This window comes from Labrus bergylta, chromosome 19 (assembly GCF_963930695.1).
Source record: "Labrus bergylta chromosome 19, fLabBer1.1, whole genome shotgun sequence".
Lineage (NCBI taxonomy): Eukaryota > Metazoa > Chordata > Actinopteri > Labriformes > Labridae > Labrus > Labrus bergylta.
Genome location: NC_089213.1, coordinates 8,949,197 through 8,973,959, shown reverse-complemented (window position 1 = coordinate 8,973,959; position 24,763 = coordinate 8,949,197). Strand labels below are relative to the sequence as shown.

General features: G+C 40.7%; 1 protein-coding gene across 8 annotated transcripts in view; it reads right to left on the bottom strand.

The window, feature by feature from the left end:
• The window catches only part of ptprua (protein tyrosine phosphatase receptor type Ua), a 205,373-nt gene that overhangs the window by 146,784 nt on the left and 33,826 nt on the right, over window positions 1–24,763 (bottom strand). For all 8 annotated transcript variants that reach the window (XM_020638009.3, XM_020638011.3, XM_065948006.1 and 5 more), the window contains exon 2: window positions 1,650–1,778. In XM_020638009.3, coding sequence (XP_020493665.1) covers window positions 1,650–1,778 — 129 coding nt within the window. The remainder of the gene's footprint in view (window positions 1–1,649; window positions 1,779–24,763) is intronic.

Here is a 24,763-nt window from a genome sequence, read left to right as displayed (position 1 = left end):
GCTCATAGCTTCATATTGCACATAAATTGACACAAAATGACCGTGATCTAAAGACACTTAATGTGACATCAAAATAAGCAGTAAGTATGTTATTCTTCTCTTCTCTGGTCCTTGACTGAAACAGCTTATATACACAAGGCCGTCCAGTCCATGTAAACATTATGTAAACACGGCTCTGACAACAATACAGCTGGTGGGCCTCGAGCTTCTCACTCATTGTAGACAGTCATGACTCAGAGAGACATTTACACAGGATATACTTGTTTTCTGCTGTGTAAAATGTTGCACATTCTGCCTTTATGTTCTTACTCCTGACTGCACTACCATTACATTTCACCACAAAAGTTGCATTTATAAATTAATGTATAATGTAACCATCTAACTTCTGAACGCATCTGTCACACCTCTAACAGTGATAATAAAGTTCCTTAGCTCCTTGTTTTGGACTCTTTCTCTCTCTCTATTCAAGCCCTTTATGATCACCCTGCTGTTTTGACTCCTAATTTATTTCAGACTGTGTCTAGACTTATGGTAATTGACAGAATTCTGCACAAACAGTCCCATTCAGACTGCTGTAAATTGGTTTTCATTAAATGTGTCATTATTTGATTCAGAACATCCACAGAGCTGCCATAATGAAGCATCTGTAAAAAAATAAAAAATAAAAAAACAAAAAAACAACACATTAAAGCTGCGGCAAGCCCGCTTTATAGTAGACTGGTGAGTTCTTCTGTGACGTGTTTTTGTATTTATGACTCTATTTCTAGACTGGATGGTAAATATCATCAGACTCTCAGAGCGTCTCGGATGCATGTTTGTTTTTAACACAACAAACATTTGCAGATACCTGCTGCAGGAACCTGACTGCAAAACTGAGATAGCGTTTTAATGACTGTCTGTCTGGCTGTAAGAGTGAATTATTGAATGCCTGTAAACTTTCTCCTGAGCATTTTATCTTGCTCCTGAGCCCTCTACTTTTAAATGTTCCCTCGTGTTGGTATCATAAAAGAGCCATTTTCTGAAAGTCTTAAAACATGCCTTCTGATCACACTGGAAGGCAAAAACGGTAAGAAGCTTTTGCACATTCATCATAGTGTCAAACCAAACATGACCTCTGGGATAAAATCAGTTTATCAACTTATGTCAACAATGTTCACAAAAGGCTCTCAGAGTGAGACAACACCCATAGATTTCCCATGTTAAAATACAACTTTGCAACGAAAATAACAAGTGTTCAACATGGTGAAAAATTAAACACCAGTATTTATCTCAGGCATGGACTGTCAAGCTTTTAAATCTCAGCATTGGCCAACCACTGGCTCATCTCTAGCTCCACCCCTTCACCCAAATATGGTCCCTACAGCGTACAAGTTGCTTTAACTGTCTGTATCTTCAGTTTGTAATCTAATCATTATTTTAGAAAATATGTAAAATATGTAACAAACTTTGAATTGGTGCCCTTGCCCTTAAAGAGTACATCTCAGCCATTACAGCCCATTTCTCGGCAGCTGGCTGAAGCATCCAATGGAGCTATTTCCAAACGTTTGCGTACCTACCCGAAATATGTTGTTTTTTTTAAAAGGGTGCCAAGGTTTAAAAGTACAAGAACAAGCTTTCAACTGTGATAGAGATCGAGGTAGAGAGCCCACCTCGTAGAAGATCTGGGGTCGGGTGTGGCCAATTGTAGGTCCTGATCAGCTGCCAGTCAAAGTCGTCCTCTTGGCCCTGACGGTATTCACACAAGCCCGGGTCGGAGTCCTCATCAAAGGTACAGCCAGCTGAAGAAGAAAAGACAACATCCATATTAAATGAGGTACAAGTGAATTACTAAACCATTAGAAAAATGTCTTTGCTACATGCCACCAGGAGAAAACTTGTGGAGGAATGCATCACAGAGATCATTGGTCTGTTACATCACCACAGGCTCACTGTAGATGTGTTAATTTATAAACTACAGGACTTTTTTTTACAGCTGTAAAGCAAATTGCAGCTAATGGTTAGCATCAGGTGGTCAAAGTGGGCTGCCTATCCATCTATTTCCTCCAAATCTGCTGTCATTTGGTGCAATTAGCCCTGTGCTGTGAAAATGACACAGCAGCCACGGGTCACCGCAGAAAGGCAGGAATAATGGGAAGCAGTGGCAGAAGCAGGGGAAAGGGGTTCTTCAGCTGATGGAGGACGACAACAGGCCGGCTCTTAGCCCGTGAAGGTGACCCGACCCTGTCTGGCCTCTAATGGTTCTATTCACTGTTCTGCCATTATCACACAAACCACAGGCTTTTAAAGCCACCGGCCTGGTTGTCAAAGTAAAGGGGGCCGCAGTGTTTGCTTGTTTAATTGGTTCGAGAAATCACACACACTTCTTTAAACCTTGTGATAAATGGGCTGGACGGGGGGAGGCCGGACTTGTATGGACATGAGTAAGTTGTGCCATACTGTACCAGCATGTGTCGAGCAGATGGAGGTTGCCTATTGATGAACATACTGTAGTTGAGACACAATATTATTTATTTTCTTAGTTTGAAGTCCTTTTAGAAAACATTGACTCAAGGCCAGATAGAAAACTGTGGCTTTAAAGATGTTATTTTATTTTTCAAATGAATTCAATTTGGACATGCCAAACGCTGATTAAACTCACAGCATCACTTATCGCTGCGTTTCAAACTCTGCTGGACCAGAACACCTTTCATTTTGATCAGTGTCATTCTAATTTTCCTGCTAACACAAGTCTTAACGCCTGCTCTGAGGAGAAACTGAAACCTGATTTATTCTGGATGATTGGATGGATTATTTGAATGATTCAAATAAATGATTGTTTGCGAGGTTGCATTTTAAAAACATTTAAATATTAGATGGGGAGAATTGGTAATCAATCAAACATGCCAGTATGAATGACACTATAGAAGATGCACAGTATGTAGATTCCGCTGAATCTGAAATGGTAAAATTGTCATTTTAATCATTGCATCATCAAGTTTTGTAGATGACATCATTTTCTTAATTTCAATGCTCTGTCAAACTAGATGACCTTACACTGCTGGCTGCAAACTATGGCTTATTAAACAAATCAAAAAAGACAGCACAACTTATAAAACATCCATGACCTTCATGTTTAACAGAATCCTAAAGATACCTAACATTGCTTTACTACAAATGATGTATTACTATTACAGACAAAACTAATAAGAAGCCTTTAAACTCTGCTCATAGAAATGATCATATCTCAAAACTAGTAAAAAATAAATAAACACACAAAAAAAAAACAACTGGTAGGCTGAGTAAAACTTTCATGTTTCATCATCCTGAACTGGTTTTGATTGGTAAGATCATTTTGCAAAACATGATTTAAAAAAAAAACATCATATTTTTTTAGACATGATTTCAAGATTTCATCGACTATAATGATTTATTCACTAGCAAAACTGTCTTGCCTGAGTGTTACATATTCTGGTTATATAGTGTGTAGAGATACACCAGATGAAATGACTCTGTTATCAGAAACCTTTCAGGGGCAGAGTGTCTCTATTGCAGAGGGTAAAGAGTTTCAGCACCATCGTCCTTGCATTTGCAACTTGTGCAGAGTTTGGCTTCTTATCTAAACTCCAAACTAACTCCCATCTATCTCCACACGCCCTGAGCCCTTTGCAGTCCCAGGACCCTCTTCACTAACAGATCGTATTAAGGCTTGGCAGCAGTGCTGCTGCTGTTAAAGAGCTCCTCTGACTCGCTGCCAGCTTCGACTTAATAGTATCCCGTCTGGCCTACTCCCCCAAATGTTTCTTTTTGTGTTTTGTTGAGGAGCTCCATCTGTTTTCTTAAGTAACGTATACGTTTTGCGTCTAAAGAAATATTGCATGTCGCAATAAACTGCTAAGACGACTCATTTTGGACCGCCGCTTTCGCTGTTCTTGCTGACACACACGCACCACCATCCCCACCGAACCCTCTTCCCCCTCAGCCTGCAGCAAACCAAGAGTTTCCGGGTGTGTAAGCAGATCAGGGTTTTAATTGCCTCCTGTGTGAGGGCTGCTTGTTGTGCAGCATGCCCGGTTATCAGAGGATGAGAGGGCTGAGTGGTGGAGCAAGCCCCACGGTGAAGGCCTGCCTTTCATCCAGAAGCCTCCAGCTCCGAGAAGAAATGTCACCATCAGACACGTCCCAATGATTCCGCTCATTAAGACTCATCCTTCCCAGCCTCCTTTGCTGTTAGCACACGCGTTCCTCTCAGTGCCCAAATGAGCTCCCCTTGCAGCGGGAGGGCTAGCCCATGTAATTAGAAAAGCCACATGCATTTTGCTGACTTCTCAATGATGTGAGTTTTTGTCTTTGGATGTGTGCTTGTTTGCCCGTTTTTTGATGTGTACTTAAAAATGGATAACATTATTATGAGTCTGTCAATGTCACACAGGCTAAAGCTGTAAAGACTGCAGGAATGAATTATTTGTGTTCATCACAGCAACAGGGGACGTGGCCAACCTGGGACTCAAGGTTGTTCAAATTTCCACATTATAATAACTTGAATGAGTGAAAGCCGCTTCTCAGAATGCTAATTGCTTATCAGAGACGATACGCGGCCCCGTGCAGGCACAGTCCCCGAGCAAAGCGCCGCCATGCAGAGCAGCAATAACACCTAGAGACGTGGACCGCAGGGCTGGAGATAACTTCAGTGAGCAGCAGTCACAGCTGACAAGCTTTTCAGGAAGAGAACAAAGACTGCGAAATAAATAAATGTGCAGGAACGAGGAGCCCTCCTCTTTGAAAGGTATGGAGAGGTAATTTGCCAAACAAGACCGGAGCTTGTCTTTGGATACCATGCATGGAATGTGTTATCTGTGTTTGGCTTGTATTTATTTCTCCACATATTTCTCAGCTCTTTTTTCTATCTGGCAAAGAAAGGCACAGTGAATCTTTCTCTGGTCCTCAGCAGAGAGTCTGCAACCTTTGGACTTGAACAGAAGATATTTATATATGTACTTATATATTGTTTTTAAATAAATTATGTTAGTTTTGGGCCGGAATTTGAGGATTTCGCGATGATTTTGCTCAGGTTTCACTTTGCATAGGTTACCGGAAAGCTGTTTCGCCAAACAAATCAACATGACTAAAGAATATTTAACCTTCTTATTGGGACTGCACAATGAACTATGGAATAATCGAAATTGCAATATGACTGAGTGCAATATCAAAATGGCAAGAACCTGAAATTATATGTAAATGTATCTCAAAACTGCATTATAGTGCAGTGCTGCAGAGATGCTCTGGACTACACATTTTGTTCTCCAGTTGTAATAAAATATGTTTGTTTGGTAAAGACACCAACAAAATGTCACGACATGGTTGCACTTGTTTTATAAGTACAAAAGAAAATTGTAATCATCTAATGTAAATGAGATTTATATCGAAATTGCAAATATATCAAAATTGTCTTTGTCAAATTGTCATTGTTAAAACAAGAACCCGACTGATTAATCGGCCAGCTGATAATATCGGCCAATATTAGCAGATCCAGTGACTATCGGTATTGGCTAATTTGATCTCAGATATGTGCCAATATTACTAGATTTATTCACCAGTCAAATAGCTAAATTTCTTTGATTATCATTGTATTACACTAGCAGTTATTTTTCTGCAGCAGAGGGCGCTATATGAATTACAACAAACGTCATCACTCTCAGAGTGTTGAGTGACCGTTTTGTCTTCATTAAATATTTTTTCCACAAGTGTTTAATAACTTTATTAAAGAGATCAATGTAGTAAATGTGTATATCTATATTTATCTCTATAGATCGAAAGTAGATCTAAGAAAAATATCGGCCGAGATATTGGTATTTGATTTTTTCTTTTCCTTATATTGATATCGGTATCGGCTCAAAAATCCCATAGCGGTCGGGCCCGAGTAAAAAAGATTGCAATATAAGATTTTTAACATGATGAGCAGCCCTACAGTATACTATACAATGTGAACTAATAAAGTGCTTTGTTGAATAAACAAGCTACAGGCTGTGTGATGACATTTCTGAATCGCCCAGATCATTGTTTTTTATGTCGTACATTTTTTCACATGGCCACACATGAGAAAACATATGTCAGATTTATCTGTCAAGCTTATGCTCTTTCCATTATCCCTCTATAACCCATTAGCTTGTGCCATTCATATTCACTCTGTTTTATATCCAACTCTTTTTTTTCCCTTAAAAATCCTTAATCTGTTGCAATGTTTCATCAGATCCCAAACAGCAAGCAGATAAAATGTTTTTCTTTTCTCCTAATTTTAAACGAGACCGCTGATCAGAGTAATCCTCTGTGTGGTGAGGATTTGGGGATTTTACTTAACAGCCGGCAGAGCGTGCAAGACGCTGCTACGAATCTCATTAATACGGCTCTCAGTGATGGTCTGAATACTGTTTCAGAGGCTTCTCCGTGATATGTCAGAACTCTGGGGGGAGAACCCCACATGCATCATTCTTCACTTTCCTTTATTTATTTTCAAATAAGTCAAATGTCCTCATTTTAAACTAATATCGCGCCCCTGTCACATACAGTACAGCGCCACATGCAGCAATATCAGAATTTTCAGCAACTTTACCTCACTTCACATGAGCCGAACCAAAAATTAATTTGTGCTGGGCTGGTGACGGCATGTCAGTTCATATTGACTGTATATTAAAGCAACTACATGTAACTTTCCCACCTTATAATAGTGGCCTCAGAGTCAATCTAAAGGTATAACAACTTTCAACAGAGTCAATGGTGTCTCTCACATGTCCACCGAGCATCCCAGCCGCCTGTTTTCAGCAACATGAAACTTTGGTAGCAGGCCACTGTTCTCTCTCTTTCTCTCGCTCTCTGTATATATGTAGCTTGACGACACTGGGTCACACACCATCCTTCAACTAAAAAGAAGCCACTTAGCCCATCTCAGTACTGTTTGATATAATGTCAGTGGCTAAGAGGAAGAGTGAGGTGAAGAATGGAGCTACCGTGCAAGAAGCCGGACTAGAGTAGACGTTGGACCTTTTCATTTGACATGGTGCTTTGGCTTCTCACAATGTCTTTGCTGGTGTTCTGTTGAGATGTGATGCCTTGTCAGAAATTGTTACCATAGCACATATACAACACATAAACAGCAGAAGCTTTCCGTAATTGTATTAAGGGGAATCAATTTAAACAGAAAAAAAGCTATCTTGTTAAAAACTTTGCCACAGGGAGCGCTTCAAAAATATTTATTTTTAAATGCTTGAAATATGCAATGTTGGTATACCCAAATTAGTTAAGAATATTACTGCATTTTTGTCTCACTTCTGCAGTAGAAGAATGACATGTAGTCAGAATACAGCAGGATGAGTTTCTATATGATTACAGCCCTCATTGAAACAGGACAATTACTTTAGCCACTGTTAGCTAGTGGTAAGTAAGTAATGGTTGTGGCAGAAGTCTCAAATATATCACCGTCTTCCTCTTAGACTCAGGTGAGAAAATATACGTTTTGCTTTTTGTAATTTGGGTGCACCAACCCTTTAAGAGAGGCTTTTCAAAACCAGTCAGGAGTTTAATACCTTCTAGTGCCCACAGAAGAGTTAATTGAATCCTATTAACAGCGTTTCTTTCAGTATCAAAGTCGGGAGGTAGCAGGAGGGGCATAACTCTGCTGCACAAAGTGGCTTTGAGGCAACAAGAAGAGGCCCTGGAGGGAGATTAATGGGAGGAAGTTGTCGATCGGCCTGAAGTGCCCATGCTGGACCCCAGGTACAACTGTCCAACCTCGCCCGCTTCTACACTGAACCCTGACTAATAGCGGGGCGCAGCAGACGCATCATAAATACATTGTGATGGAGAGGGAGGAAAACAGCGGCCTCTCTCACAGCGTTTATCCTGGAGAGGGAGAAATAAATTAGAGGGGCGAGGCAGGCAGGGACCGTGGGCTGGCTGAAGAGCTCCTCAAACTGAAGCAGGAGAGAGCAAGAGGGGCGGGGATAGTAACCCCAAAAAAAAATCACAGAGCGCGCCGAGCGTGTTTAACAAAACAAGACTGTTTTTTTCTTTCTGCTAAAGCTATACGATATAAACCAGTGAGCGGTAATCAAAGGAGTCTAGGATGAGGACTGGTTTCTATTGATCACACTCATCCTTCAGTCATACAGATTTAACAAGAACACACATTTGAAATAACCCTCAAAAGGATAACAATGATCACACAGTGCAGCGATTCTCCCAGGTGTGTGTGGATGACTGCCAGTAGTGTTTTTTTCCCTCCTCACTGGAAAACACAGAACTATAAATGCCACTTAAACCTAGAGATGCTCCAACAACAGTGTAGTCCTTCCTGATTCTGATTTTGATGGACTTGAGCATCAGCCAATACCAAGTTTGCCCTCAATACAGAATTGGAAGGAATCCTAAGTTAACATCTTGAAATAAACAGTGGCGGGTCCGGACTTTTTTTAGTGGGCTGGGCACTGATTTAGGCAGACACTAAATAAAGTTTGGGGCGCACAGAATCAAAATTGAAATTACTTACAAAAGATATTTGACATTTTTGGATGTTGCTCTTTTCTCTATGACGTTTTAAGCAAACAGATGAAGTTAAGTTCAGGAATAGCACCTGAACGCCTGACATGAAGCATCATTCTTGTCACTCTCTCTCTTTTTTTAATTTAAACTTGACTGGGTGAGACCTGACCTAAAATCTCACCCTGTGTTGATAAGAACCCTGCTCTATCTGTTAAGCTCATTTTCCCATTGCATTAAAGCAGATTCCTCAGGCAGAGCCTGTGATATTGTGTAACCAGCAGTAGAGCTCTGCTGGCAGCCCTTTAATCAGAGCCGCTCAGAAACAGCCGCTCTGTTGGGACTGAGGATCCAGGATGTTCTGCAGCGTCTCTTGTTTGGTTTGAGATAAAGCTCTGCTGCTTCTGCTGCGTGATTTGCATTTGAGCGTGTGCAGGCAATGCATCAGACTTGACAAGTTTACTTACAGATGGGGGGGGAGAGAGGGAGAGAGAGAGGGAGGGATGGGTGGGGGGCAAGATACAAAGCCTTACAGCTCATCAATAGTGAGCCAGGAGAAGAATAATCCGAACACCACTTCTTCATACACTCCATTAATAACAGCGACTGCATTTTCAGAAGCCTGAGCAAGCAGGAGGGCAGGAGGTGGTATGTGTGAGGGAGGAGAAGAATAGATTAGAAAGGGAGCGTAGAGTTTGCCAATATTTAAGGAAGTTTTTGATTGACAGCACCAAAAGCAATATGCAGTTTCAGACCCGACCGCAGCCACCAAGAGCCAATACTTTGTATATAAACTTGACCTTTTTGAATTGAATTTTATGCTTTCCATCTATAAAACTGCTTGAGACCACAGTAATATCAACAACAGCTGAAGAAAATAGCTGAAGGCGGGGTGAGGGTGTGATACTTACACACAAAATGTAAAAATACGAATAATTCAAAATGCCCGACAGAGTTTTTTCGTGTAAATAAATCCTTTAATTTTGCTACACTGACAAAAACGAAATTTTTGCATTCTCAAAAACTTGTCTGGTGCATTAGTATCTTGTGAATACCACATCCTCTGCTGCTGTCTGAGATGCAACAATGGGATGTGATTGTTTAACGGGTTATGAGCAGGACGCTAAGGCTCAGTCCCATTTCACCCCTTACCCCTACGGGCCTTTGCACGTTCACCTGTAGGGGTAGGGTGTCCCGATTCTTGTTGCAGCGGACGGGTAGGGTGAAGTGTTAGGGCTACTTGACCCTTTAAAAAGGACATCCGTCGGAGGCACACTTCAAACCGAGTCATCTCTCAGAATGCACTGCGCACCACTGGCAAAAAACGACAACGGCGAAAGGGACGCACAAATGTAAGTATTTCCTTCATTTGTGAGATCTAAAAATTCTGAGGCATTTGAATCCCACAATGACAGTGGTTGGGGGCTTCCATGTTCAGTAACTGGAAGCCTTTGTTTGAAGGACAATCACATTGCCAATCAGCTACACCCTCATCTATCTATCTTATTTAGAGAACCCTCACTACAACATGTGGTTTTATCAATCAGATCAAAATGGGTTGTGTGCTAGATGTTGGATCACTATATGAAATGACTAATATATACCCCCAAGACAAATTCAATCACAGCTCTGCCCCCAGAGTCATGAGATAAAAACATACATGTGGCACGACGCAGTGGTAGTATTTATTTAGACTGCCAACAGTGATAAGCCACCTGAGTAAACAGAGGGGAGATCCATCAAAATGCACTTGGCGGCGCTACACTTGCAGTCATTCATCATCGTTTATCATTATATGGGGATTTGACTGGAGATATCCAAGCATGTTATGACTGATGGACTGAACCGCTGGGCTGTTGCGACCTTTACAAGATATTAAATGTAGAGTAAATGGTCCGGTAATGGCTATATGTCTGTCCAAGCAGAGACGGACCTTGCCATGAGTCTCCATTAAAAAGAGGATGAACTACGTCTCCTCTGAACTGTACCCAAGTCTCTCATTCAGACGCCTCTTTTTTTTTTTTCTTCCCTGTCCAGGGAAGTATAACTTTATCTCTCAGTGTGCAAGAAGAATACCAAAAGGGCAACTTAGAATCAATTCAAGTATCTAAGTATATCTGAAAATATCTATTTCGGGTACTCCTAGGGCTTTCAGACTTGCACAAAACTCCTGAAAAACTCCTGATATTTGCATTAGGAGCTGTGTGTGTGAACACAAACAGCCAAACTTTTCAGCCCCCCTACCGCAAAAACCAGCAGGATATAGTGTACATAAAAGTATGTATTTCAACCACTAAGAGAGAAGCCTTTGTAGATACTTAAATACTTGTAGATACTAGTCTGTAATACATAGAAGTATAGTCATTTTATCTGAGTGTCCATTGATCCATCCATCCACTTATCTAACATCGAGTTTTCCTCAAACTCCATGCAGCCATTTTCCTGATCAGGTCTGCAGTGGATGGTGGAATTGGCACTGCAGGGCATATGCTGTTGTGTGAAATTGTTTCATTACTGGTCCATGATGGTTCAGGTCCCCTAACTGCAACTTTGGGAAAATCCCAGTAACTCAGGTCGGCTGAGGCCAGCACTATCTGGAGCCAATACCGCTCTTTAAAAGTATCTTTAAGAGGGTCATTTATTATTTTTTTTACTGCCCCAAAGCAAAAAAAGGAACAGCAGTCTACCTTCACGGGTTTGTGGGGTTGTTGATAACACACAGTTAAATGAGTCGTAACACTGGGGGGGAGGGGTTTGCTACACTTTCTATTGGAAGGCTGATAAAGGTAATTGATTGCCTAATGTGCTTTACATTGAGCAAGTTACCTGTTTAGAAAAATCTGTCTTTCTACAGATTTTGTTCCTGATGTATCCTTACCTGATGCAGGAGCTGAATTGAAATGGTTAGATGCATTATACGGATAGAAAAATAGCTAGACACCGACAAAGAGAAAAGGCCCTGGCCATAAGAGATATACTTCACCCTTTGTCAGCATTGAGACGCTGTAGAAATTCTCTGCCAGCAGTTTATTTAGATAGAAAAAGAGAGTCACAAAGCCACCACTGCGGACATAGCAAATACTTTTCATTAGAGCAGACTCTCTCCTTTCATTCCTCGTTTTATCTTTCAATCCACCCCCTCCACAGAGACATCAATTACAGGGCTCAATCTCCCGCAATCTGAAGGTGTGCTTTAAAACCTTTCGGCGCTGCTTATCCAGTTAATGCAATTGTCAGAGACGTCATGAGGAGAGAAGTGCGTGAATGGAGGCTGATGAATGAAAACACAGTTTGTCCGATGAGGCTCAAATCGCACTAATTAAGAAGACAGAGGTTTTTGTCTTCAGCACCTGCCTTACAGCACTGGTCCTGTTGGGGAGCGGGTGGGGAGGGAGGGAGATGACAGATACACTCAGCTACGGTTACATATGAAAATTTAATCAGGAGTGCTGGAGGAGAAACTGTTCTCCTCATGTGGTTTTAAGTGGTTATGTCAAGTCTTTTTGTCCCCGGCAACAGAGGAATATTAATTCCAGGTCTGACCTAAATGCATTAGTTGAAAGCCTCATATCTCTGTTTAGTAGTGATGTATTCAAATTGAAAACTTTTACTGTCCAAACCTATAAATTTCAGCTGGCCAATTAGAATCTACACATCATGAATGCTCTTAAAAAATGTGATAATTTACTCAGATATTGTGACTTCCCTTGAAGTCAAACCCATCCGACCCTGAAGTTCTAAAATTCATGTTTCTCAAGTACTGCCTGCATCTATCTGCCGCATGTTATTTTTCTGTGATGATAATGCCGTGCATAGATTTAGAGAACATGCATGACTGCATGATGTCCCGAAAAAGCGACCGCCCGTCGGCTTCAATGTCGATTTCCATACAATCAAATGGTAGAAAAATACACTTTGAATAGCTGCGAGCAGACTGCCGTCAGTCATGTGAAACTGCAGCAGGACTGATTGTGATGGTTATTTATTGACGGCTTTCTTCTTGATGCTGGCCACAGAATATTCTTTGCTCTCACAGTCCTGGTAGTCACTGCGGGTGGTCGGACACGAGAACAGAACGTTCAGTACATTTTCATTCTTCTTTTCTTTTTTTTTTTTTTTACACACTGTGTACAAAAGATTCTGATGAAAAGTAGGGAAGAAAATGTGCACAGACTACCGAGCGATCAGATGCTGGGGCTTTAGATCACATGATCCCTATCCCTCCTTCTGTCCTCAGAGCCTCACAGGCCCTAACACCGTGGCTGCAGCCCGTCCCCTGGGTGCTCCAGGCGGCTGCGGGGCCCCGACCTCCATTACAGAGACAGCGCTCTGACTGCACAGCCTCCCTGCCGTCCCCGTCCCAACAGGCACACAACCAGACAATACACTTAAACAAACCTCCCTTTATATATGCGCAAACAGTGGCCTCCGACACACCAATACCAGCTCCACAGAGTCTTAAGTTAGTTCTACTAAAAAAACAGAGATTTTATCACAACTTTCAATGAAAAAAAGTTCTATAACTTGGTCAATAATGGAGGTAGAATCACATCAAGTGCAAAAAAAAAAAACATATCTCGAAGCAAACACTAGAAGCAAATAAAGCATCAAAAAGCGGGAACATAAAATCTACTGTGAGGATTGTTTTACTGCTTATGAAAAAGACGGAAATGATATGAATGCATTTATATTACCAACATATTGATTACCTTTCTATATTTACACATAATGTCTGTCATCAGTGTCCAGGTTGGTGCCCAACAGAGGGGGATACTTCAAAAAGACTAGAAACCCTTTCATTTACATTTTCCCATCATGAGGAATACCTTTTAATGTGAACAGGAGCGGAACAGCAGAGACCAAATGTTTCACTTTGTCCACAGGGGCCGCCAAAACCAACGCCAACCATCAGTCCTGACTGGAGCTTTAAACAATGTTGACCATGAGACAGTGTTTAATGAGGCACCATCAGGTTTCCACTTTGCTAAGTACGTACTTGAGATATGAATCTAACAAAGCAACATTTGTAATGCCTTTTTTCCAATCTAAAAAGTGTTCTGTGTCCTACACCAGTACGAGCAAGAAGTAAAAAATGCTAGGAGAGAGCGCAGTACCGTGGCAACCATCCGCGGCGCCATCATGCATAAATAAGCATATTCCAAATTTTATCAAACATTTCTAAGTTAAGTTACTAACGTCAATTGTTCAATAACTACACTGATCATTGCTTTTGCAAAATATTGCCACTCTGGTCTCCTGGCATGGAGTTGTTTGTTGTTTTTTTGCCATTGTTCAATCCTGGCTTTCACTGAAAGGGGACATAGACTCTCCAGTGGACACATAGTCACATTGCATCTGAATTATCTCAAACCAGCATTTCCCACTCCAGTCATTAAAGTTGTTTGTACTTACTGGCCAACATTACTCGAATTGTGACACATCCAGTTATTGGTCGGGGACTCGATATCATTTATTTTTCTAAGCACCTTGTTGCATCTCGAGCCAAGTAATCGAGCCGTCCCAGTGGGATGGAACATTATGGCACTGTTGCTCAGTTTAATGTACTGAGCATATGCAGAACTACTGCCCCTCTGAGAGCCAACTGTCGAAAAGTTTCATAAAAAAATAAAAAAAATAAAAAAACGAGGCAAAAAGCAGCTGTTAACACAATAAGCACTTTAAAAATCAGCACACACTCGTGGCACGCACAAACAATATGCTAAACGCGCATAATAGGGCGCTGTAACCACGGCGATGAGAGCCCCCTTTTTGAAAGCGATCAGTGCTCCTTGGAGAGAGTCGCACTGTCTCTGCCTCGACTTAATTACAGCTCACACCTCCCCTCTCTGTGCGCAGAGGAGAGGAGACAGGGCTTTGATTCAGATGCCCTGTAGAACACTTGATCCTTTTCTTCCGGTGGCATCATTTACTTCCCCTCTCTAAGCCCCTCTGTCTCCTGCTCTCACTTTTTATTTCTCCATTTTTTTTAATTCTTTTTTATTCCACCCCACTTGGGCGGTTGATGATTTAAGCATCTTTCTAGCAGCAGCAGAAGGTTACAGCATTCAGGAGCACGTGTTAGAAGTGTAAGGCAGGGAAACACAAGGGGCTTTACATCACATTAGAAGCAGCACTTTCTTCAGCACCATATACATTTAAATGAGCACTCGTACTAAGAAGCTTAGCTGTGAGAGTGCTGTCCGTTATTAGAGCAAAATATTACCCGAATGTCCAAGATGCAGTCATAATTGCCCTTTCATGAGCTGCTTAATTCCAGCACACAGGGAAATTATGTCTGCGGTTATTTAGAGTCACTTCAATTTCTGGGAGAGTTAAACAAAGAAAGAAAGTGTTCCTTCTCTTTAAAAAGCCTCTCAATGCAACTCTTTTTTATAAAACGGCAGCACACAAAGCATGGAATTAAACTCCAATAATTGCAAGTTAATAGAGCACATTTACCTTTTGAATGAATAATTATGTAGCTGGTATTTTTAAAAGCTTAAGTCTCTTGTTCACTTAAACGCAAGACACATGTCACTCAATCTTAATGAGCATAATGTGGTTCCTTTGATCTGTTGAGGAACGTAAAGCTGGCCTTGCACCAAGCAACTTTTTGATGTTACTGTCCCAGATGAGTTTAACCAATTCAGAATTAAATGACTGAGTTCTGCTTGATTCGCTCCCCTCTTCTTGAGAATATGTGCAGAGTGCGAAAAAAAAAAAACTCAATTTGAGATCTTCTATTCTTGACACTTCAGTGACAAAATGTTTTATATAAATGATTTTTTTTTTTTACTTTGCTGAAGCAAAAAGGGAAATCAATGACAGTAACAAAAAAGAAGTAGCCGCATGGAGGTGATTAACATGGAGGTGATTAACATGGAGGTGACTCCGAAAAGAGGCCCGCTTTCCCCCATGGACTGTATGAAACATGGACGTAGTCTCAGTGATGTCAGTGATTCTGAGGAGGCATTATGAAGCCAAATTTTGGCCGTAGCCGTAGATTAAATGCTAAATCCAAATAACTTTCAGATAATTTAGTAAAAAGACAAAGAGGTGGAGTTGAGACAGACACACCCACCTGCCAGTCAAATAAACCCCGCCCCTAATTGTGAAAATTCAATAAAAACTCTTAGCCTTAACGTCATAGAAACAAATGAGTCAAAAATATTCACCCTGTGGAGTTTTTCTTCTTCTTACACTGGAGCGAAACTTTTTGCTCAAACCTTTCTGCCTCTTTGTGTTCTTTTCAACAAAAGGAGGCTTCTTACAGAGCAGCAGCCTCACACAACCTCAGGGTTCAGAGGCCAAGGCTATAAGATTTGAAAGCACAGGGAAGGTTAGGCTGAGGAGAATAATCCACAAAGCGTTCTGTGTCATCATTCTGACGGTAATTATGTATTCCCTACAAGTCTCATACAGAAAGAGGGAGGTGTGCAAAATTGAGAAGTCTTATGATATATTTTTCAGGACAGCAAACCCCGAGTGACAAATGGCCAGGACCAGCTCAGGGCCAGCCGAAATAAAACCACAACACCCCGCCGCCAGAGGTCTGATGGTTCAATGACCTAATGTAATTTCTACATCTGGAAAAAAAAAAATCTAATCTACTCTAACAGGATTGTAGCAACTGATGCAATAACCACCAGATAACACAATATTTCCTCAGAGGCAGGATCATATTCTGCTATTGTCTGCTGCTGTGGCTCAGTGTTTCAAGTTTTCTTTACTATTCTCTCTCTCAAAAAAAAAAAAAACAACAGTTCTTCCCTTATGCTCACTAAAAGGCTTTTAGGGCAGCAAGCGATTGTGAGCATGAGCAGTGACTGTGGTGTCATGAAAGGACAATACAGCCCTCTCACTCTTGCCATCTCTCCATTAATGCACGTCCATAGGATCCTGTTTGTGCATGTATGTGCCTAGCCTATGCTTGTATCAACATATTTATTAACCGAGTTAAAAACTTTCACCTCAAGTATTATATCTTCTTTCTTATACTTCAGGTTGCTTCAAATTTAAAAAGTCCTGATAACTTTATTTAAATGTTGTCTTGTCCAACCTTTAACCCATCCTCACATTGTTTTATCATAAAAATCTGGTTAATATACGAGCTGTAGCTTATACATCCAGCCATAAAAGGGATGGTGCAAGACACTGGAGAACTTTTCTCAATGGAAATTGGTAAGTAATTTAACTGTTTATTGAAGAGAGAACAACCAAATCACTACTTTGCATTCAGTGTGTGAGAAAATCTCAGGGCAAATTGCTTTCGGTTCATGCTTTGGCTAGAACAACAAAGAAAAAATAGTCAACAGCATGTTTTCCCATCAAAAGCAATGCAGTCACTATGCACTCTTCACGGTGCACGGAAAAGGGGAAATTGAAATAGCATTGTTTGTATCATGTTTGGAAGAAAAACAAAAATCACAAGGTTTCCTGATCCCTCTGGTATCTTTTCATAAAAAGCAACATCTCATTACGGGGGTTTCCATGAGGGGCTGTGTGTAGTTTAAAGAGCTCATGATGCATTATCTCTGGGTATCGAAGGCCTCGATGCATGAAACAGTTCATTCACAAATATTTAGCGTTCTTTTGTTTTAAACTTTGCTAATTAGGAGCATATTTATCTCAACATCACAAAATGACTTTTATTTGGATCTACTATTTTCAACCCATGTTTCTTTTTCAGACAGCTTAGTAAGAACTTGTGTGTGCTTCACAGAGTCTAGATCCTTGTCAGTAAGCTCTAAAAGAAAAGCCCAGCAGGACCATGAGATATTAGGCTGGGATACCAAGAACCTGTTCCAACCTAGAACCGGTTCTAAATTTCTGAGATTCATGAATCCAATAAGACACGTAAATTTCAACTGGTTTTCGGTTCCTATCAACAATATAAATCAATCAGATAGACCATTACTGAGGATTTTACAGGCCAATAAAGTTGTAGCTTACTTATCTGCCAGGACTGTAGGATGTGTACAGGGCTGCAGCAAGTGATCAAAATATTGGGTAAGTTACACCTCAAAAGATAAATACAAGAAAGTGCAACAAAGACATGTAATGAAAAGGAAGAAGCACATCTACTGTAATACGGTACATCAACAGAGTGTGAATTTACCAAATTCAATGTGTTGCAGTATCCCATCCACAATACACGCTCCGTTTCAGGACCTTTAATCCTCACAGCCAGTGGCCTGCTCCACTTGCATTGGTGTGGTCAATGGACTGGCCTTGACACCTTCACAGGGGCCTCCAGAAACCACAACCATAACGACAATGTCAGCCCTGCCTCCTGACCCACTGCACCAAACTGATGATAAACTCCTTCATGGGGCTGTATAAGCTTATAATGAGGTGCTTAGCTGTGGTCACAGAGACGTACAGATCTGATATGCAGGCCTGTCGAGTCACTGGGGAGGAGTTGAAGGGCTGTAGAGCAAGGGTAAAGAATTGCAAGGGCTGGGAATATGTGCTGCATATTAATTGTAGCCAATCTAGGGGCCAGTGCCCACAGCCCACATGGCCATCTGGGCTGAGTTAGGGAGCAACAGGGACTGTGTAGAGGTTAACTAGAGCCAGTGTGAGTGTGTGTATGGGCATTCAGCTTCCATACATATGGGCATTTGTGCAGGCATGCGCAGAAGCTTATGTCGGTCTTTGGAGCATTAAGCATGGAATGAAAGTTTATGATGTGTTAATATCCATTATGATACTTAAGCTGCTGTTCAGATAATATTTTAAAGCTCTCCATCCATCACTCAGGCTGGACCAGTGGGGCCCCCTCGACAGCCCAGATCCCGTCCTTATTTAACATTCACATTCTCTAACAGCTGCCAATATTTTACAAGGAGAAGCATCCCGGCTGGGTCGCAGAGCAAACACATCAGTTTGTTCTTCATTTAGCACCACTTGGCATCTGGCCTTTTTAACACTGGATACAACGGTTTAACAAGGTTGGCGGACAGCTCTAAACAGAAGGCAATAAAGTGTAATCATAAAGTGATCTTCAATCAGGACACGCTCAGAGTAAAGCGATAAAAACCTCTGCTATTAGGGTCATCTGTGAGCAATTAAGTATTTGTACGCACATGAGCGTCCTTTAAGTTTCATCCTTCAAAAGTACTAAATAAGTATTTTTGGACACAAAATAATTAGGCAAAGCCATTTCATATCCTCAAATTGTTAATCTTAAACACCCAGAAGTCTAATTTTAGTTATGTCTCCAAAGAACTAAATGACTGTCATTGGATAGGTACAATATTTTCAATAAAACATTCAGACATCAGGTATTAAGGGACACTGGTGACCAACTCTGTCAGTTCACGTGCCTCGTGTGGCCAGAGTCCTCAAAGCGGGCAGCCGGGTTCAAATCTGACCTGTGGCTCCTTTGTCTCTAATGTCATTCCCCACTCTCTCTCTCTCCCTGATTTATGACTTTAACCACTGTCCTGCCTCTCAAGAAAGTCATTAAAAAAAAAGTAATATATTGTACTCCATAAGCCAATTGTTGGACAACAATCGGCAGAGATATTAGAAGCTCATAGCGACAGCTCAAGCCGTCTAGTATGAGGGATAGAGGACTAGGTATTAAGAAAATAGAGAGGCCAAAAAAGGCAGGAGTTTCAAGTCTTGTGTAACACAAATGATACATTTCTGCATGAGGACAGGCTGCTCAAAACTACAGTGGAGAAAAATCAATTTATCAAAAACTTCATCACATCAATGGAACTCTGATGTTGTGTTAATTTTAGCGCCTCCCTGTGAAATAACAGGCTACTGTAAAGCCATATCTGCGCTAATTTTGTTCTGAACATGTGTTTTCTGATAACATATATACCACCGATATTACTCATCGTGAATCACTGGTGTGGAAAAGGAAAAAAAAAAACTCTGTTTCCTCAGTTTGCTTGAACGTCTCATCTGTCACCTACTCTGTGGCAGCAGTTAAAAAACATAAAAAATTACAATACAGAAATAGTCAGTCTTGTCGCTGATGGTCTAGTTGGCTTGTGTGGGTCATAAAGAGGCTTCAGTATTAATTTCAGTCTGTTTCAAAACCAGTTAAAAACTCCTGACAAGATCTTTAAGTTGTTTAAATAGCCCCACACTGGCACTACACAGTCCTATCAGAGCTGACTCTGGTGTGTATTTGTGTGTGTTTGGAGACTCTGTGTCCTTTCAAGGACAGGTAGTGGGCATTTTGCCAACACACAGCCCTTTTCAGGGAGTGTAATAAAATATGTGGGTCACAATTCGTCCATATGTCTTCCATGCTCAGGTTGGTCTGTGTCAGTGGGCGGCACACCCAGAGTGACCTGCCATTAAACATCCACCCTCTTAACGGGGGATCAGATTGGCTTTAATGCCTCATGCAGTGTTAACATTATATCAAGCTACCAACTGGGAGAAACACATTAGCATTGTAGTGGTAATTACAAGTAGAGAGTGTTAAAAGCTTTTGTAGTTTACAGATGTCCTGTGTTGTTAATGGCAGGATGGGATTAACTGTCCAAGGGGATCCTGATGGCAAACATTAGAGCCATGTGAACAGTTTTAAAACTACCATCTACAAAATAGCCCAACAAACTTTCAACACTAATGGTTTCCAATCATCTTGAAAGTGTTGGAAGAACTTTTGTAGAAACAGTGTCACTTCAGATTTTTTTCCCCTGTGACTTAGTGAGCAACAGATGTAGAATTTTGTTTGACGAAATCCTATTTCAGTAGAGGTAGATCAATTATCCAAAAGATCTCACAACTTTCACAAGTTAGGCGGAAAAAACAAAAATTGTTGTATAATAATATTTTTTTTTTTTTTTTTGGATGACCTGTCTATTTAAAGATTCTTGATTTGATTCTTAATTTAATAAATATTTTTGACCAAACCATCTCATCTTAGGCAATTTTACTTTCTCAAATGATAATTAACCTTTCAATTTAATGTTAACATCAGAAGCCATCCCACATCATGCATGACTTAAATAGCAGTTTTGTAAATGTGTTAGAATAAAGTAAAGTGTATCCCAAATCCTGCCTTCACTTGAAGCCTACTGACATCATTGTATCTGTTAGTACGTATTTTCATGGATTCATTCATCTTGATAATTTTGTGGACATATCTTTAAATTGTGTCAACCATCTCACAGTAATTCTACTTTTGGGTCTGTGAAGCGTTAACCTTATATGGGTGAAGCACCTAAGTAGCAGCAGATCTATAAATGGATAGGAGCCGACTATATGTTGTCAGCAACTGTTTGCGAGACAGAGAGTCTACATCTGATACGTACACAAATCAGTGTCATGTCATCTTTATTGTTTTATAGTGATGTACCCAAATGGAAAGGAATTTGTGGGCTGTACCTTCTAGCAGAATATAAGCCACACTGTGTGATGAAGACTTTGCCACTTTGCCATTTTGCCATTTTGCCATTTTGCCCATGATGGCCACTTTGCCAATGATTGTCAATGATTGTGTGATCTTGGTCAGCATGGGTCAGCGATGGTCTGCACTTTGTCAGCCATGTGTGTTGTGTTTCTGTGTTGTCTGACCATGGCTGAATAAATTTAAGATGATCCACAGTCTGTTTCACGATTTCATAGTTGTCCATCTCATACAGAAATAACCCCCACCTAACAGTATCCCAACCCTAATGAAACCAAGTGTTGTGTACTGTTTGCTTGTTTCCTCAGGGATTAATGTTGGGCCCGTTACTTTACTCGGTATGATTTTGCAACTTTTTCAGGTCTATATGAATAATTAATAATATGTCCCATTACGATCCATTAATTCTAATTGTCACTATTCATTCAGTCTAATGGTCTGCAATCTTGCACAACACACATTAAACATTAACCCACCCGCAAGTAAGTTATGAGTTTTAATGCTGGGCCTCTTTAACCACTTGAAGAAGGATGCTCGGCCATATTCTTTCAATTTGATGTAATTTTTTAAAATGTAGTCTTTTTACTTAGATTAATGCAAACTGTGTCAATGTCTTTATTTTTTCTTGCCCACAGACTTTGTACCAATGAATAGTGTTACAGACTGTGCAGATGCTAAGAAACTAACTTTACATATCTTAAGCTTAGAAATGATCTAGTTATCGCAATACAGATTCTGGTAGCCCTTTAATGGGGATTTCAATTATGTGTTAGCATCTAGTTAACGGACTAAGATGTAAATCCAGAGAATAATGCACCAGCAACCCCTGCACATGTTCATGTGTTAGTTGCAGCAATAATGACCCAATGATCCCATTTTTCTTTTCCTCCAGTTAGAGCACGAGAGAAGCCCCAGGGAACTACAGAAGTCAGTGGAGCCACAAGCAGATGGCTTCAATCAGACACTAGGGCATGGAGATGGGACCCTCGAAGTCCTGCAGAGCGCTCATGGGTGATAATGACCCTCGACTCTTTGTGTAGTAGAGTGTGTCGGCAAGTGGGTAAACTAGGGAGGGGATGGGAGAGGGAGCCAGGAGTGCTGAACCATTGAGGAAATGAGTTTGGGTGATGGGGAACCAGGGAGCGGTCGACGCGGCCTTGATCCCGGCTCTTGCAAAACTAACCCCAGGGTCTCCAATCACTCCCACCACCCCTGGGTCCCATTAATCACCACATGGAGGCACATTACTGATCTTAACATCTCCCTTCAAGAGCGGTTCATTCCCTTGTTTCCCTCTTTTTCCTCCACAGCTTTCATCTGCGGAATCAGCCAAGTTTTTCCCTCTGCCGCCGTGTCTCTCTCATCTCTGAGTGTGTGTGCGAACACAGGTGTGTTTGTGTCTACCCCATGAAGAGAGGGCTCAGTTCGTATTTGTAAGTGAACGCATAACACGACGAGAAGAACAAAAGCATGCTTGGAGGATAGTAGCTTTTGATAATCTTGGAGTATGATAAAAAAATGCATTAGCCCAAAGTCTCTAAGGGGCTAATTGAGCCTAAACCCCTCAGCACAGAAGCCACTGACCGCTTTCTTGGCTTTATTCAAAAGCAAATGGGTTGGAAAAAAAAGTGCCTTTGTAAAGCTGGAGTCTGAACAAATAAGCCTTAAAAGAGAACAGGGAAGTGTTTACTTTATCAGGTTTTCTTCACACTTCTTACATCTAACCCTGTGAAAGCTAAAACAACTTTGTGCTTTCATTCTGCTGGAAAAGAGGCAGTAACATAATGCACATAACGAGATAAACATGAGCCTCTGGGCTGTTCTTTAACTACTGGGGATGCATTTTTATATCAGGACAATCTCTCTTTTGTAAATTGTTTTCAGAAGAAATCAATAGATGTTCCTCTCCCTGGGCTCTTATTAAATGACATCAAATGGCACATTTAATGAGTACAACGTAGAGCGAGCGAATTCAAACTGTTGTACCTGCTTCAAATATAAATACACATTTGGAGAACTTCCAGGCTTGTTCCACATAATGCTGGAAGTTTCCCAGAGAATTCGGAGAGAGAAAAAAAGGAGCTTAGAACTCATTAACTAAACTTCATTTCCTCTCTTCGTTTTGTTTCAATATATGAATGTGTTCTCTTAGTCCAATTGAGGCACAAATACGCTGCATTCAATACAATTTTTAGTCTTGGTTATTTTCCCCCGGAGTCATTTTGTAAGATCAGACCTCCTGCTTTTCAAACGATGCATTTTCCATTTCTGAATGATTGCATTTGCAGGCCGCAGCTCTGCTTCTCAATGACTAAATTAAGTGTGTCTGAGGGGGAATTTTTGCAATTTATTTTTTTAACAAGTCATGCATTTGATATGGAGATCATCCCCCCTGTGGACAAGCGCATGAGAGCTAATATGGTCAGAATCAGCCAGTATGAGCTTATGGACGTAGAGGAGTGAGAAAGTGCAGGTAAACTATGAATTGCAGGGCCTACCTGTCCGGCCTATCATTCTACTGTCTCTCTCTCTCTCCATGATTTCTGACTCTATCCACTGTCTCATCTCTATGTAAGGGTGTAAAGAACCCAAAAGTAGATCTCTCTAAAAAAAAAAAAAAAAAAAGAATTGCAGGATTGCATGATTTGGGTCAACTTGGCCCCTTGAAGGAAGGGGGCGCTGCATATCAACACTAAACTGTCACTTCCTCTAGGATGATAATGCCCCTAACCATAGTGTCACTAAGGTTTGAGTATGACAATGATGGGAATCACACAGAAGCCCTCAGCAGAAATGCATTTATGCATTTGATTTACTGTTTACCTGTGAGGAAGAGGAATTTCCATTTCTTTTCTCCAGATATCAACGTATTTAACTTGTATCCCCAGAGTTGTATAAGCTCCACACACACGTAGAAATAGGCTTAACTTACCACAATAGAGTGGACAATGCAGCATGGCATTTGGTGGTCTAGTTTCCAGCCTGTTGTTTAGTTTTCTAGATCACCAGAAAAACATGCCATTGTTATAAGAACACAAGCTTTGTTGTGTCGAGAGAGTAAGATAAATTAATCCGTTATAAAGGGGAAAAATCTGCTTTGTTGGCCCTCATGAAGAGAAAAGTACATCAAGATCTCGAGAAATACATGAATTAGAGTTATCATAGGAAAACCAATGTTATTCTCTCAAGATAACAAGGTGGATGAGTAAGGATCTTGAGAAAACAACTGTTGAATACTTCAGTAGCCTAGATAATGTATGGATGTGTGTCCTCTTAGGGCTTCCGTAGCATTTTATGATATTGCCTTTATAATATTTTTTGAGAATGGCGTTCTCTTTCCATGAAAGTTTAAGCTCTGAAACTGCTCTGACAACACATAATGGAAAACAGTTCCAGTATATTTTTTTATTGACTTTTCCTTTTAATTTGTCACCCACTGTATGCTGAGCTATCCTCAATCTGAGGTGCTATGTTTGTGTAAAGCTCCAAAAAAAACTTTGCAATAAAATTCCCATAATGCAATTCCATACTTTGTCTCACGAAACCCTCTCATTCCTGGTAAACGCACATGTCCCAATTTGTCACAAAGCCATGATGACACCGTGATGAAACGTGATGAAGTGCCCCAGAAGCAGAGAAATCAACAGTTTTCACAGTTTAAACTTAGAACATGATAAGTTATTCTGTGTTTTTTTTTATGAAGAGAAATCAGCAGTGTGCCCCTTCTAGTTAGTCTTACATGATGTTAAAATAATCTTTGTTACTTCTGGGGTTATTGATGCTTTTCTTTTTAAATTCTGGAGGAACAAAAATGTCTTTTTGCGTCATTTGCTCTAGCCTTGTGTATTTTTCTCGTTCTTCACTTTATTACTG